The sequence below is a fragment of the Hydractinia symbiolongicarpus genome, chromosome 2 (genome assembly GCF_029227915.1).
Source record: "Hydractinia symbiolongicarpus strain clone_291-10 chromosome 2, HSymV2.1, whole genome shotgun sequence".
NCBI lineage: Eukaryota > Metazoa > Cnidaria > Hydrozoa > Anthoathecata > Hydractiniidae > Hydractinia > Hydractinia symbiolongicarpus.
This window is the reverse complement of record NC_079876.1, coordinates 27,851,562-27,864,117: the sequence shown is the minus strand read 5'-3', so window position 1 is coordinate 27,864,117 and position 12,556 is coordinate 27,851,562. Positions and strand designations below refer to the sequence as shown.

The 12,556-nt window shown below is 37.0% G+C and overlaps 1 protein-coding gene across 3 annotated transcripts in view; it reads left to right on the top strand.

The window, feature by feature from the left end:
- Window positions 1–5,060, top strand: part of LOC130630485 (BRISC and BRCA1-A complex member 1-like) — a 100,919-nt gene extending 95,859 nt beyond the window's left edge. Inside the window, exons 1-11 of one of the 3 annotated variants that reach the window (XM_057444001.1) lie at window positions 106–181; window positions 576–649; window positions 731–786; window positions 1,140–1,197; window positions 1,540–1,616; window positions 2,197–2,311; window positions 2,709–2,799; window positions 2,937–2,961; window positions 3,156–3,273; window positions 3,727–3,798; window positions 4,018–5,059. In XM_057444001.1, coding sequence (XP_057299984.1) covers window positions 1,549–1,616; window positions 2,197–2,311; window positions 2,709–2,799; window positions 2,937–2,961; window positions 3,156–3,273; window positions 3,727–3,798; window positions 4,018–4,176 — 648 coding nt within the window. In that variant the 5' untranslated portion in view covers window positions 106–181; window positions 576–649; window positions 731–786; window positions 1,140–1,197; window positions 1,540–1,548 and the 3' untranslated portion in view covers window positions 4,177–5,059. Of the gene's footprint in view, window positions 1–98; window positions 182–568; window positions 650–730; window positions 787–1,139; window positions 1,198–1,539; window positions 1,617–2,196; window positions 2,312–2,708; window positions 2,800–2,936; window positions 2,962–3,155; window positions 3,274–3,726; window positions 3,799–4,017 lie in introns of those variants that run through there. The other 2 variants (XM_057443999.1, XM_057444000.1) reach the window with 2 other exon arrangements.
- Window positions 5,061–12,556: the final 7,496 nt, after the last annotated feature.

The window sequence follows — 12,556 nt, the reverse complement described above, 5'->3', positions numbered from 1 at the left end:
ACAAAGTTTAAATGTTCTTGAAAACGGTTTTTGCTCTATATGACTTTATTTTTTGGACTAGAAAGTACAAAAATTTATGAATATGGATATTGAACGTGCTGTTCTGGACGTGCCAAGCTCTCCAATTTTGCAGTCCAGGAAATATAGACAGGATTCTTAGCCTTGGTATTATGAGTTTCATGTATCCTTAAGGTCTCTGTTATCTCGAAGGCATATACTGAGATGATGCCCTGGGGACGAAGTTATATATTTTACGAAGCTTAGGGGTGCCTATACAGGTAAATCTGTGTTATATACATAAGGAATTCTAACTACTTTAGGTATCTGTTTATTATTTCTAACTTGATTTTCTCTTACTAAGCACTGCTATATTCAGTGACCATTGTAGTCCCCAGTGCTCATACTTTGTTAAGTCTTAACGTTAGGGTGCTGGTTATTTATGCTTTCCCGGATTAGTGTACAGTACTAAAGTTGCTTCAGGTGCAGCTCTATAGAATAGAACTGACCGACTAAGTTTTTTTCACATTTATAATTTATATAATTATTTACAAAGTTTTCTCTTAACGTTAGTGTAGTCAATTAATCACCATGGAAGCAGACGATATTATTACGTCATCACAAGATACAGAATCTCTTGACGCCACTCCAGGTAAGAAAATTTGACGCATGTTTGGTTTGTTTGTGTATCACTTTTCACACGTGATAAAACTGATAAAACATGTTCTTGTAGATATGGAGGAAGATAATCCCACCCCACTACTACCAATCAATTGCCCAGAAAAAATTGTAAGTGCGGTAATGTTTTGTCGTAACACTGATTTTGTCGTAACACTGATTTTGTCGTAACACTGATTTTGTCGTAACACTGATTTTGTCGTAACACTTTTTTTGTCGTAACACTTTTTTGTCGGAACATCAATTTTTTCTGCAATTCTGTTATTTCATTTGCTATTTTAAAATTGTTTTTATATTTTACTTTTTTACCACCTTTATTCTATGGCGAGTTACTATAATAAATCAATCAACACCAATTTTGTCGTAAACTGCGTTCTCAACCTCCCCACGATATTGTTCAACAAAGTTTCCAGTGATAGTTGTTATACGTTTGTCTTAGGGAACGTTTTTTTTTTAATTTTTAGACACCGTCATCGTTTAAAAAACATAGCGTTAAAGGCAAATCAAAAACCTGCGTAATGTGTGAGGTTCAGCGAGTAAAATTTGTGCTCGAAATTGTTTTATTCAAATATTGCTCTCATAGTAGAACCCAATTTATACATTACTAGATTACCTTCAGGATCATTTTAACATTTTTTGCTTCATTTCACGAATTTTCTTTCCGCTAAAATTACTTCCCTTAAGGTAAAACCTTTTCCAATTTTTTGAATTTTGTAATCGCAAATATTTAGTTCATAACTTTTTTCTGTTAAACGACCGCTTCGTCTTTAAAAATATTTTCCTCAAAATTCCTGCTCTCAAATTATTTATATTTTTGACAACTCTAGTTAAAAAAGAACTGGTATATCGAGGCATCTTTTTTAGATAGTTGTCATGGATACCAGCTCTGAAATGAAAGAAGCGTTATTTAAAGCAAATGGAACAGATGAAGCCAAAATTAGGTAAGGTAATCGCCTATAATAATAATACGGTGTGTCAGTGTGTTTGTGAGGGGCAATTTCGACATTCGTTCTATCTCCTTTGATGTCGCGACAAAGCTATGTCTTAAATTTTCTGACGTTACGGCACGACGTGAATAAGATAAATTAACGTCAATAGCTTAATTTCAATTAATGAAGCCATTACAATACACTTGAAACTTTGAGGCAAAATAACTTGGAAACGAAGTGCTAACGTCAGTCATTTGTTACCACGTGGGCAACTAGGGACATTTTGGGACCAAATTGGGTAAGTTTCTCAAACCTGGGTTCCCGAATCCGTTTCGGAATGAACGAGTTAATGACGTCATTAAAGAACTTTTAATTTAAAATAATGTAAATTCAATTTGATTGTATTGCTTTGTGGTTTCTCGTTGAAGGTTAAAGATGGTAGGTTTCAAATAACGCGTTTAATAATGGTAGCTGGTAGTTTATGCGCCATGTTTTATACTTTTTTTACTCTTACTTTTTTTAATATTTGAGTTTTATTTTTTATTTTACTACAGATTGTCTTGTGTGCATTCGTTTGTTTGTTTACATTTAGGTCCAAACTGTTTTGGGTAAAAAAATGTGTCGAGATGTTCTTACGCAACAAATCGTTGTTGAACGCCCATCATCAATTTGCTTTGGTGTTACTGCAAGAAAATACTTGTTTTTGGGTAGGTTGTTAACTAAAATCAGCTTTTTAAGCACAAATATCGCGAAATAGCTTTGTGGTCTTGCAGGTGTGCGTATTACTCGGTCGAGATGCAGACAAAGTAATTAAAAAAATTGCCTTACTTATCCTAACCGGGAAGTAGAAGAGTCAAACTGTGTTGTGTGTATGTAAAATGAATCTCGATTTGTCGTAAACAGCGAAGCCTTTTACTTTCATTTCCCACTTTGACGCCGTAACAGACATAGAGATAACGGACATCTGAGTGACTAAATGATCTTTTCGCTGTGAAGTTCATTCCAAAAATGACGGCCACACCGTATTTTAAACATGGATACGCGCAGGTGATACGCTTCCAGTTTATAAAGTCGATGTTGTGATTAATAATGTCGTGTGTTTAGTATCAAGAATTTACTTCGAACGTTTCGCTTCTTATCGAATCATTGGCCGATGTAGATGCTGCACAAGAAAAATCATCACCTTTGTTGTTTCGTATCCTTTTCATTTCGAACTTGTTTGTCGTTCGTTTTGATCGTTTGCCGTTTGCTTTTGTTATTGTTCGTTCGTCGTGCATGTCTTTTTTATCCGTAGTTTATCACTAAAATGATTTTCTTTCACTGTCAAAATAGCTTTAGACGTGTTGTTACGAGAAATGTGAGTTGGTTAATTTTACATTAAATTTATCAAGGTTCTGTAAAATCTTTCTTCGCCAGTCCCCCAAACACATTTTCCCGTGTTTATTTTTACAAGTATGAAATACACCCTGAACAAGAACCTTGTTTTCTTTATATTTGTGCCCCACCCTGCGCTTCACTGTTGCTGATTTTGAAACAATTTGTTTCATTTAGACACAATAACTGTGTGTTACCAGAGAAAATTTACGGAGGAGTGGCAGAGTATGTTGTACGTGTTGTGTTCGTCTATGGAAGATCGAATCCGACTGTTGTGACGGATAAATGCCGCCAAGTGAGATTGATTTCATATGCTTTTTTATGTCAACTATGTGTTCTTGCTGGGTCTTCCTCCACAACTCCTCCTCGAAACTCCTAAAATCTCCTCTAAAAGTAGATTTTTTTCTTCATTTTTTAAAACCCCAAATATTCTTAATTTGTATAGGAACTATAAAAATGTCCCCAATTCTTAACTTTTTATTCTATAATTAGCATGACACCGCTGTCTTTTCATCCTAAAATACTCTGTTTAAATTTCGAAGAATAAAAGACACTGAGTTCTCTTCATCGCGAACACATCTTGGCCGCATGTTAAAAGACAGAGTGAGCACACTGTATGATATGAAATCCGTGGAAAAAAAAACACGAAAACGTTTGGATGAAAGCACATTTTCATTGTAAAGAGGCTGGTTGTCGTTAAAGTGTTGCTAACTTATTGCCATAGCTTGAATCAACTTTTAATTTTTAGATGTTTCAACACCTGCGGCGTAGTCCAGTTTTCTTTTTCGATGCTTTGTATGTGGAAGGTAAAAATGCTGACGTAAGTATTTCGATCTCAAACGACACTTTGTTACTCCCGTTCTGTTTTTGTAAAGTGCTCACTAATAACAGTTTGACTGCATGCCGCAAAAAGTAAAAAACGCCTAATTTTTCCGCTACTATTTTATATGAGGCCTCCTTATGAACATAAATTTACGAAAACATTAGCTTTTGCGACACACTATCCATTTAAACCTCGTAAAGATTTTTGATCATTCAGGAATCTACAAAGGATTGGCTGCACGGGTTGGATGAACGAGACGATTGTTACTTTGTTCACGGTAGCCGAAGTCCTGCCCAACTTTTTGAAAATATGGCGAAGTTACTCGCTCACCCATTACAGAGGTCCATACAGAAGCATTCATGTCATGAATTTTAGGAGTTGAAAAATGTTTGAATTGTTTGGGATGGAACAAATTTGAAAGACCATCGTATTTCATACGAGATCGGCCGTGTTCATTTTTCCGGTAACAAGACGAAAACAAAGAAATTTGTGACAGGTGGGGAGCCTTCTTTCTGTTAATGGAAACTTGCCACGGATACAGTTCAAAGGACAAGCAGAAACAAAAAAAAACATATAAATATAAGTGGACAATTGTTTTTATTTGCAGAACGTGACTTCTTTCCAGGCGAATGAACACGCATTCGACACAAATAACCCTGCGAATTACGAATTTGCATAAAAGAATCGTAAATTATTTAACGTGAAAAAGATGGTAGAAAAGCAGTTTTTAGATTGAAAATATTCAATATAAAAAGAATACCGTAATAATACCTCGTTTGAACTCCCATATTTGAAATATCTCCTAATATACGCTTTCATTTCACTTAATTTTGAATTTTTAATAAAGCTTTTGTTTAAGCACTTTCTAATAAACGGCCCTATCTTTGTTATTATGTCAAAGTTGTTTTAAAGTTGAGCCTTTCTTGAAAAGCGCTTTCTTCAAATAATTTCCAGTTTTCCCCGCCCCTTTTCTTGTAATTGCGCATTTAATTAACGCCTGGGCGTATAATTGCACATTTGATTAACGCCCGGGCGTTGAATCGAATAACAACATTATGATTGTTATTTATTCTGATTGAGCGTTTATTTTTAGATGTAGATAAAGTTTACTATTATTTATTGGAACTGTAATTCAATTTTCATAGCCAACATTTTATTCAACGAAGCGTCGCTGTTCTGACGCTGTGTATACTCAGTAGACGAAACTAGGATAAAGAAAATATCTGCTTTGCTGTGTCATACAATACGTTTGCAATTCATGGATTTTAACTTGATTGATTTTCAACAATTTAGGTGCGCGAAAAATTCGTTAATCCAATGAAAAGAATTTTACTGAACGCACTTTCTAGGGAGGAACTTACGACAGTCTTGGACAAATATATATCGACAATTCGCAGTTTTTTGCTATTTCTCAGCTTGATACTATCCTACTTCTTACAACACGTAGACCAATAATAAGGTAAATGACGTTTAAAACCTAAACAAACTACCTTTCTGTTGTGAACGTGAGCGTGTGCTAGATCACTTTACATGTTTTACCCAACATTGGCGGTTTAAACAACCTCCTTCCCAGGGCATTTTGCCTTGTTGATATAGTTGATAGCGGCGAAGTTGTTGCACACTCCGTAATAACAAGGGCTACAAGACCCTGGGGACTGGGCTGCGGTTTAACATTTGTCAATATAATAGTGCGTCCTTCATAAAAAGAGTTAAAAAAAATTCACGCGTATTTTTAAAAATAAGGCCCGAAAACGTTAAAAAAAAAGAATCGTCGTTTGAACAATGTACCAATCCTTAATTGTCAACTTCGTTCCCAGGGCGTTTTTGGTAATAACAACTCGGGGCCATGAGACCCTGCTGACGAGGTTGTGCGTTGCCGTGGTGCTTAAGGCGGTTCCCTTAGAAAAACCAAAACAAAATTATGCCATCTCCACAAAAGCATGATTTTTCATCAATTGAAGATTTTATTAGAGATAGAGGCTATCCTGAAAATATCGACAAAGGAGAAAAGTCTAACTTTAGTGCTAATAAAACCAAAAGTTGATCACACCTTGAATCATGACTAAACTTCAGTATAGGTACGGCTCAAATATATCCAACATTTCATCCAACATCGTAAATTTTTAATGTTGGATGAAATGTTGGATGCATTTGAGTTGAACCAAATTTTCTTAAAAAAAGAAAAGAAAAAGAATCATGTTGGATGATGTGTTGGATGAAGTTTGATCTCGATCAAACTTTTCATCCAACATTTTTGAATGTTTTTTTCAATCACCCACACGCATTCGGAACATTTCCTGAAATCCTTGTCTGTCTTCCATCATCAGTTTTTGGATAATATTTGTAAAATATCCTTTTTCTTTTCTTTTCTTCAGCCGGTTTCGTGTTTTTTTCCCTGGACGGTTTTTCATCATCCAATAACTTGTTTAAAATCATGATAGCTGCAAGGTCTTCCAAAGTGAAAAGTCAAATAAATGAACACATCATTGTTAAAAACTGAAGACACGTGTGGTCAACATAATCTATTCTCAAAAATAATAATATTTACAGGGCATATCGGAAAAGTGGGACGCGGGACGCGGGACCCTGTTGAGTCGGGATGCGGGACCTGGGACGAGGGACGCGGGACCCTGGAAAATGTATATTTTATGAGTTTCGCGGGACTGTGTATCGGATGTGTAAAATCAGGACCGTTTGGATGGAAAATATGATAAGTCGATGGTAGTCATTCCCAATGTGCGTGGTATATACACGTTTGAACAAAGAATGAACAGAAATTCTAAAAAAAGATGTAAAATTAAAATCATACACAAGGCGTATTTCAAAAATATTGGTGCGCATATTCATTAAACTATATATTATAAGTAAATTCTTATAAAATTGCGTGTACACGTTTTTTTTTATAACAAAAGCGGATCAAAAAATAAGAATATCCTAATTAAGAATATCCTAAGAATATGTCCAGGCTCTACTTTTTACACATTAAGTAAACTAAACTTCTTTATCCGCAACAACAAAATGTGTCCGTTACACGTAGTAATATATACTCTACAAAATTATAGCTATTTCATTATATCAAGGCTGATTATATGTTTTCATGGGTAGTCATGCTAAAAATATTATTAAGAATATATGAGGTTGATATTGGTAAAAAAATTAAGAATATTGAGACTGAAACGAAAAAACACTATTCTTACAAAAAAAAGGCGTATATTTCATTTTACGACCTCATCCTGGTATGAAAAAATAATTGTGCTTACACGTGTTTTTCTTTTAATTTCATCCCGGGTTGAAATAAACTATAGTGGTTTTTGCAGGAAAAAATTTCAGCCTTGCCATCATTCTCGACCCCAGAGCTCTTTGATATAAACTTTCGAGTTTATCTCAAAGAGCTCTGGGGACGAGAATGCCTTGCCTTTGTTCTTATTCTGTTCTTATTTTTTCATAAAATTTCAGCCTCATTGTTGTTATAAAATTGTTATAATAAAAAAAGGATATGTAAAACACTTACCGTGACATGTTCATTTTTTCTTTAATTTAAATGTTCGCTATTAATAACTCTAACACAATCTCTGTAATCTGCTACAACCCAACTAACTTGGAAACTTAACACACCTGGATTCATAGCTCAAAAAAGTCATTCGATTGTTTCAACACCTTGAATAATAGAGACACGTGTATGTGAAAAATACCCTGGTGAGACAAATAGCTGGTGGAGCAAAATGTCGGCTCGTGACATAACGGTGCTAATAGCATATTCATCTCTTTCATCTTTTTTTTTTTCTTAAAATTTCTTACTTCTTAAGCATTTTAAAGATCTTCAATGTGTATATCATCTTGTAAATGTTAGGTGTTTTTAAATCACCTTATCACAGCAGAAAAAAATTATAAAAAATGGTTCTTCTTTCGTACTTGTTTTCGACATGCTCTCCATCGTATAGCGGTACTCCATTGTAGTGTGTATTCGCTATAACAATCATGTTGGATGAAATGTGTTGGATGAAGCAACTCAAATGCAAGCATCATCCAACATTCGAACAAAAATGTTGGATGGACGCACTTGAGCCAGCCTCTAAATTTGTCTGTATCTGGAATAACTTCGCGTTTGAACAATTGGAAATTTCAAGCAAATAAACCTTTGCGTTGGACTTGTTTAAATTTGCGACAGTTTGAAAAACAAACAACAAAGCTGCTCGGTATACATTGAGGAGTTTAAGCGCACTCTATCAAAAATTTAAAGAAACCTGAACTGAAAAATTTACATGTCATTTCTCCCTGTTCAAAAGCAAGAAGACGGTTTCAACTGTGGCGTATTTGCCATTGCTTACGCAGCCGAAATTCTGTCTGGGTAGGAAATCACCTATTGAAGATCGATTTGATGTACAGCAGATGAGAAGCCATCTCATTTCGTGTTTAGTGGAGAAAGGATTGCGACCGTTTCCAAAAGTACAACGAAATAATGTACCTTGAGCGAAATGACTTTCAATGGAACTATTTTTGGAATTTGTTAAAATATCGTTTCCATTGTTAATATTATTTTTAAGGCACATTTTTATATTTTTATACTTCTGCGTATGTATACACACATGAGTCTTTCTCTGCTTCTTAATTCCCCAAGACACCGTCACATACTATGATATCCTCATCGAGTATCTTTAGAAAAGACAATCCTCTGCGTTGTAGTTTTTTCTAGGGGTACCACCTTAAAGTAGCTCTCACAGCAAGAGTTCAGTTTCTAGTCTGATACTTTAAACGTAGTTGCCAAAGGCATTCTTCAAGTCTAGGTCAACCACCTAGGGTCGTGGCTAGTGCAAGAGCTCGCAAAGCCACATCCAATGGTGTTCTTAAACCAGATGTTATTGCGGCAATTCTGCACCCGTTGGTGATGATTGTTACGGGAAGTAAACCACGATCGCTACACTAAACAGCTGTTCCATACTTTTTGAACTTTTTTTGCGAGTCAATTCGCTCCTAAATCCCTTGCGGAGGTACTGCTTGATCTCTTCTATTTTCCATATTCTATCGTCCTTAAGCACACTTCGATTTCTTCCCATTGGACAAGCAACGATCTTCTATCTGTGGGCAGACTAGTCTTAGTTGCCGGTAGATGTCAGTGGTATACCTACCACCTACCTACCTTAGTCGCCCCAGGTATAACATATCTAACTGTGGTGCATAAGCTGCCTCAGTTCTCTGTCCATGACTACTTTTAGAGTTCTCGGTAACACGGGTGTAAAGCTACTGTTCCTTAACACGAATAGTTTACCATTCCGATCCTATACGACTCGCTTTGAACCTAATGGGGAAAAGCGTTTTTGTTTACTGATCGGCTTTAAAGCGATCTTCGTGCACTGATCGAGATAATTTTTGCCGCCAAGCTCCATCTACGTATAGTTCTTTACTGATATTGTATGCCATCAAATTTTATGAAACATTAACATATACTCGAACCGCGAAGAATGGCTACAAAATCTGTGTATGTCGATGAAGGCGTAAATGCTAGTGGTATTTCCAGAGCTTACCAACTATCTCATCAAGGTTCAGGCACCTACATTTATTGATCTTGTTAGAGTTGCATGAGAAACTGGTAAGGCTTGATTTTTGGCAGACGCAGGTCAACTTTGCAATGCATTGTGCTACTACAGCCCTATGTGTCTCTGCTAAGTATATGACTGGATTTTTGCTGTTCATTAATAACTTTCAGTTTCACGTATACTACCACATGCGTCGTATACTCCCTAGGATCAAAACACTTATGTCATTCGGCAATCCTTATTCAACATCCGGATTTTCCCAAGTATGTAGCGAGTATGGTGCAGACCATAACGGGGTGTTTAAGTGTAGGGATATTGGTGCCTCGTTGATCAACCGTGAGTGGTGGCCACAAGTTGAGAGTGAATTTTGCAAAATTCATCATGCCCACAAGCCATTATCTTACCTCTGAGTTGACAAAGCTAAGTGAGTCTGTAAGAGCGAAAGCTTTGAACATCCTCGGTCCATCAAGCAAAAGTCTTTCCTATCGGTTCTGCAGCAGATAACTACACAGCTAGATAAATCCAGTTACAATACTTTGACTCTATAGTATATAGAACAGAAGATGTTGGCCTTGAATTAGTAACAAAAGTTTAATTATGACTTTTAATACTGAGTCATAAATTTCAGAAAAACTTAAAATTTGTAAAAAAAATTATTTGAAAGAGTTACTGATATATGTAAGTTCTTCAGAAGTATCAACTACTATATGGGAATAAAAATAAGTACACTTCTCTCCTTTGACACCTTTACCCCCTCAAAACCCTACCACCCGACAGAACTATCGAGACTCCTGGAGCATACGAGGGCAAAATTGTCTTCAAGCATGTACAGATCAAGATCATCTTATCAAGAGAACCGTTACTTGGATGTGGACCACTTCCTGACTGGTTGCGAAAGAAGAGATGCATCTACGGCTTTGACAAAGACGATGAAAGAACGGACAATTTTGTGCTTCTGGAGATGCCTAGCCGTGCACTACAGAGGAGAGCGCAAGCAGCGTGAAAAGCGCACCACACAAGAATCCCTCGCCCTGGCTCGTGAGTACTACGAGGACCCCAATCTAAAGCGTGAAAATGTGCGCTCTACAAAGCTTGCAGATTTTGAGGGTATTGCCAAACGATTCAGGATTAACATCAGAGTATTTGAACCGAGGACGAACACTGACAAAGCACCATGGCGGCTCGTCTATGGACAGAACCAGTACAAAAAGGGGTTAGACACGATTAATCTTGGTATGTTGAATGGCCACTGTTTTTTTATCAAAAAGATGGATGTTTTAACGCAACATTGGAAATACGAGGCGTGTTATCAACGGTTCACGCAAAGCAACAACCTCACGCTACATAAACAGGACGAGTGCGAAGGTGCCAAGACTACGACCATTTGCAAAGGCAAAAAGGACGAGCGCATGCCGAGCAAATCAGAATAGGTCTTTTACCCCGATAAGGGTTTCAGCTATGCGGCATGTCAGTGGATAGAAGCGATGCCTGAGCAAACAGGTAGACACATACATCACGCACTCTGCGGACATGGAGGAGAACGAGTGCTGCGAGATTATCTAAAGCGCGAGGTGTATAAAGTTGACGATTATGAGCCAATTTAAACGGCTGCAAGTGGCACGGATGTCTCTGCCACCCAATAGATCCAATGCAGACAAGAATTTGTACATTGCAACTAAGTGGAAGGAAGACTTCATAGTGGGGTCAGGGTATAACCTTGTCACAGCATGGGAGTGCGAGAACCCACCAAAAATCAAGAGATGCTTCAAGAAAGAATTTCGACCCTACCCCCACTACATCGTGTTCGAATTTGAGGCCCTCCTAGCATTATTGAATCAGCGACAAACATCAGATCTAACATATCTATCCGAGCATATCCCAGTAAGTGTGGCTGTGCACAACAGTCTCAACGAAAATCCAACATTCATCGAGCACCACGATCCCAAGTTTTTGGTTAAACAGTTCGTTAAGGAGCTGGAGAAAAGGCAGGGCCTCATCGTTGAAGAAGTTGAGAGAGTGTACCCAAGGCCCGACGATTTTGACACAACTCTATGGTACTTACCCCTACTCGATTGTGCATGCGTTGGATTTTGTTGATGTCAGCAATATTACTATCGGTGTGTGCGCATGCGTTCGATTTAATCGGGTTTCGGAATTTATCGGATTTATTTTCTGATGCCGTCGAATTTACCGATTTTGGGTGGAGGTGGGGCTGGAGGTGGTGGAGGCAGGGTTTTGAGGGGCTAAAGGTGTCGAAGGAGCGAAGTGTACTTATTTTCATTCCCATATAGTAGTTATCAAATTTTATGTTCCTTTAAGAATTTGAGATGTAACAGATCAAAATGTTCAATTTACCTTTTTCTCAATTTCTATGTTATCTATCCGTCACGGATCTTTCAATTAACTATTACAATGAACATAACGACTTATACCGAAAGTTCATACTGAAATCAACAAAATTTGACATGCTGACATACAAAAACTAACATTGACATCTATTATTGAAGATATTATGGAAGAACAAAGCAATGTTGTTTACGAAATCCCGTGTAAAGATTGTGATACAGTGTATATAGGCGAAACAAAAAGAAAGTTTAAGCAACGAGTACAAGAACATATGCGCGCAGTGAGAAACGGAGATGTAAAGAAAAACGAAATTGCGGACCACAGCTGGAGCAGAAGTCATCAGTTTAATTGGGATGAAAAGAAAATCATTGACAGAGAATCCAGAACAACGGCCAGGAAGATTGAAGAAACTATCAACAGTGTAGAACGTAACAAACACATAAACAGCATCTCGTATCAACTTCCTGAGATTTGGTTACCAACCCTACAGAAAAAGTAGTTACCCACATCTAGGTCCGAAAATGTTAATTAACGTAATTAACTGTAATTATCAGCTCGTTTCTGATTGGTTAATTTTTATGAATTTCGATCCTCTGCAATTATATAAATACATGCTCAACATCATTTTACTTTGCCCGATGATGGGAGAAGGATCTCCCGAAACGTCGCCTACTAAACTATCATGTTCAAGAAATGATAAACTTTCCACAGTAATTGACATCTATGTTAGTTACCACTAAATTTTTATAACAGGTCAAAGTATCGTTTGTCCATCGTTCATCGTATCGTTTGTTCGTCACAAGAAAAGGGTTTCGTAATAGCCTTACTACCTCTCATGGTCGAGCCTTCCTTTGCAGGGACGACTACGTGTCTCT